This window comes from Eurytemora carolleeae, unplaced genomic scaffold (genome assembly GCF_000591075.1).
Source record: "Eurytemora carolleeae unplaced genomic scaffold, Eaff_2.0 scaffold50, whole genome shotgun sequence".
Classification (NCBI taxonomy): domain Eukaryota; kingdom Metazoa; phylum Arthropoda; class Copepoda; order Calanoida; family Temoridae; genus Eurytemora; species Eurytemora carolleeae.
Genome location: NW_019396217.1, coordinates 268109 through 271573, shown reverse-complemented (window position 1 = coordinate 271573; position 3465 = coordinate 268109). Strand labels below are relative to the sequence as shown.

At 32.8% G+C, this 3465-nt stretch overlaps 1 protein-coding gene across 1 annotated transcript in view; it reads left to right on the top strand.

Annotated features, from left to right (window-relative positions):
* Positions 1-1851, top strand: part of LOC111698410 (uncharacterized) — a 17977-nt gene extending 16126 nt beyond the window's left edge. The window contains exon 4 of the mRNA XM_023468743.1: positions 1704-1851. Within this exon, the coding sequence (XP_023324511.1) occupies positions 1704-1851 (148 nt within the window). The remainder of the gene's footprint in view (positions 1-1703) is intronic.
* Positions 1852-3465: the final 1614 nt, after the last annotated feature.

The following is a 3465-nucleotide window of genomic DNA, read 5'->3' as shown; positions in this document are numbered from 1 at the left end:
ATCAACTTCTATTACGTGTATCTACATAAATACATTAAAGTTACGTGTAACTATATAAATACCAATATAGTTTCTTATATGTTCCCATGATATTACGTGTAACTACATAAATACCAATATAGTTTCTTATATGTTCCCATGATATTACGTGTAACTATATTAACACCAATATAGTTTCTTATATGTTCCCATGATATTACGTGTGACTATATTAACACGTCAATATAGTTTCTTATATGTTCCCATGATATTACGTGTAACTATATAAATACCAATAAAGTTTCTTATATTTTCCCATGATATTACGTGTATCTACATAAATACACTAAAGTTACGTGTAACTATATAAACATGATATTACGTGTAACTATATAAACACCAATATTGTTTCTTATATTTTCCCATGATATTACGTGTAACTATATAAACACCAATATAGTTTCTTATATTTTCCCATGATATTACGTGTAACTATATAAACACCAATATTGTTTCTTATATTTTCCCATGATATTACGTGTAACTATATAAACACCAATATAGTTTCTTATATGTTCCCATTATATTACGTGTAACTATATAAACACCAATATAGTTTCTTATATGTTCCCACTCCTGACTAGAGATGGGGATAGTTTTTGTGAACGAAGGAAATGCTGTCGATCAGAAAAAACGAACGATGCAAGAACTATATGGACAAACGATATAAACGAACGACTTGGATCGTTCAGCGAAATAAATTACCGAACGAAAGATTTGATTGAACGAACTTTATTTACCAAACAAACGATTTTACTTAAGGAACGATTTTATTAAGCGAACTATATTTTACCGAACAAACGATTTTACTTAAGGAACGATTTTATTAAGCGAACTATATTTTACCGAACAAACGATTGTACTTAAGAATCGATTTTATTGAACAATTGTTCAGTGAGAAAACGAACGAAATAGATGGAAAATGAACGATAATTTCTAGAACGAAATAAATAAATTCTTTTTTTACGATTTAAAAAACCAAACACGCCCATCTCTAATCCTGAGACAGGATGATTGACAGTTTCTCTTGAGGTGGCATACTCACGGTTTAATACTTTCTCATGATTTTAAAGATAAAAATAAAATTAATTAAAGTTCATTTGTTTAAATACAATTCGACATGGTTTAAATGTAAACACTGTACCCTCACTGAACTTGTGGAGAGTTAATAAAATCCGACTGAACGCATGGAAAGACTTGCATCATTTCAGACTTCTTAATAATCATTTCAGACTACTTGTGAAAGGAATATTTTGACGAAATGTAAGAAAAAATGTACAATTATTATTGAAAATGGCTTTATTAAAACAACCTAATATGTTTGTTGACAAATATTAATTATTGTCTGTGTTCTCTGATTGAAGTTAATTATCAGGACAAATTAAAGTCATTAATGTTAGATTCAAATCTGACACCTTGAAAGTTTTTAGGAAAACAACAAACCTGAAGTTTTGATATGGAATAAAAAATAGCTTTTCTTATACTTCAATCAAAAGTAAAAGAGCTCTACGAGGTCACTTGGTCATGCTAGTAATGAAGCATAAAGTGGTTAGTTTGAAATAAATCTGAATTTTCTGTTCAACAAAACTGTGTTCTCAGTCCTCGCTTTATCAATCTCTCCCTAAATATACAATAAAATTATAAAAATAATAAATATATTTCAGGCATGTCATCAACTATCTATTAGAACGCGGAGTCTTTGATACCAACACGTTGTTCAAGTCGGAGCAGGATATCAAACCTCCAGGGGGATTTTCCATATATACTTTGTTGTGTGACGCTCAATCGTCACGTTTTCCTTTCCTTTTTTAAAGCTTTAGATGTTTTTTTTTTACTTTTGATTTCAAAATACAATTTTAGAAAAACTCCATTTTCTCTTACTCTCTTTACTACGCATTTTGCGGAAGATATTGACTTTGAAGCAGTAACATCTGAAAAAAATTTCATGATTTTACTAAATCTGTTCTCAAAGCTATTTGACGTAGTTATACAATAGAGTGTTGAACTACGAGATATTGGAATCCATCCAATATAGTTGCCGAGCCCCCATAGGATAGGCGGACATTTTTAGAAAATAGGAAGTAGGATGTGTGGATATGGAAATATAGGAAGTAGGAAGCCGGGTAGTTGAATAAGAAATCACAGCAGGGAAAGATTTAGAAATTAGAAAGCAGAAGGGCAATTGGATAAAGGATATGGGAATATAGCAGGGATATATTTAGGAAGAAGGAAGTAAGAAGGATGGATATGGGAATATAGCAGGGATATATTTAGGAAGAAGGAAGTAAGAAGGATGGATATGGGAATATAGCAGGGATATATTTAGGAAGAAGGAAGTAAGAAGGATGGATAGGGGAATACAGCAGGGACATATTTAGAAAGTAGGAAGTAGGAAGGATGGATAGGGGAATACAGCAGGAATATATTTAGGAATTATAACAAGTAGGATGAATTGATAGAAGAGTATAGCATGGATATTTTTAGGAATTAGGAAGTAGGAAGGATAAATAGGGAAATATAGCACGGATACATTTAGAAAGAATGAAGTAGGAAGTAGGAAGGATGGATTGGGAAATATATCAGGGATATATTTAGGAAGAAGGAAGTAGGTAGGATGGATATGGAAATATAGCAGGGATATATTTAGGAGAAGGAAGTAGGAAGGATGGATATGGGAATACAGCATGGATATATTTAGGAAGAAGGAAGTAGGAAGGATGGATAGGGATTTAGGAAGAAGGAAGTAGGTAGGATGGATATGGGAATACAGTATGGATATATTTAGGAAGAAGGAAGTAGGAAGGCTAGATAGGAGAATACAACAGGGATATATTTACGAAGTAAAAAAAGTAGGATGGATTGATAGAAGAATACAGCATGAATATTTTTAGGAAGTAGGATGTAGGAAGTAGGAAACTGTTTAAACTGTACAATTGCTTTACTTGATGCATGGAGACCATTTTAGATGATAACTTGAGTCTAACAGTTCTTTTCCACAGTTTTATGAGTCCCCCTGTAGGAAGTAGTAAGAATGGAAGGGACGGAAGTAAGAAAGAAATAGCGTCGGGTTCCTAAGATCGGATGATCGGAGGGGGAGGGAGGGAGGAAGTACGAAGTAGGACGGAGGAAGTAGAAGAAGGACATTGAAGTAGGAAGTGGAAGTAGAAATTGGAAAAAAGAAGTAGAAGTAGGAAGTAGGATGTAGGAAGTAAGTAGGAATTAGGAAGTAGGTAGTAGGAAGTATAAGTAGGACATGGAAGTAGGAAGTGGAAGTAGAAATAGGAAGTAAGAAGTAGAAGTAGGAAGTTGAAGTGGAGATAAGAAGCAGAAGTAAGAAGTAGAAAGTAGAAGTCCTGAACATATAGTCTATACACCTTAACATACAGTCTATACACCTGAACATATAGTCTATACACCTGAACATAT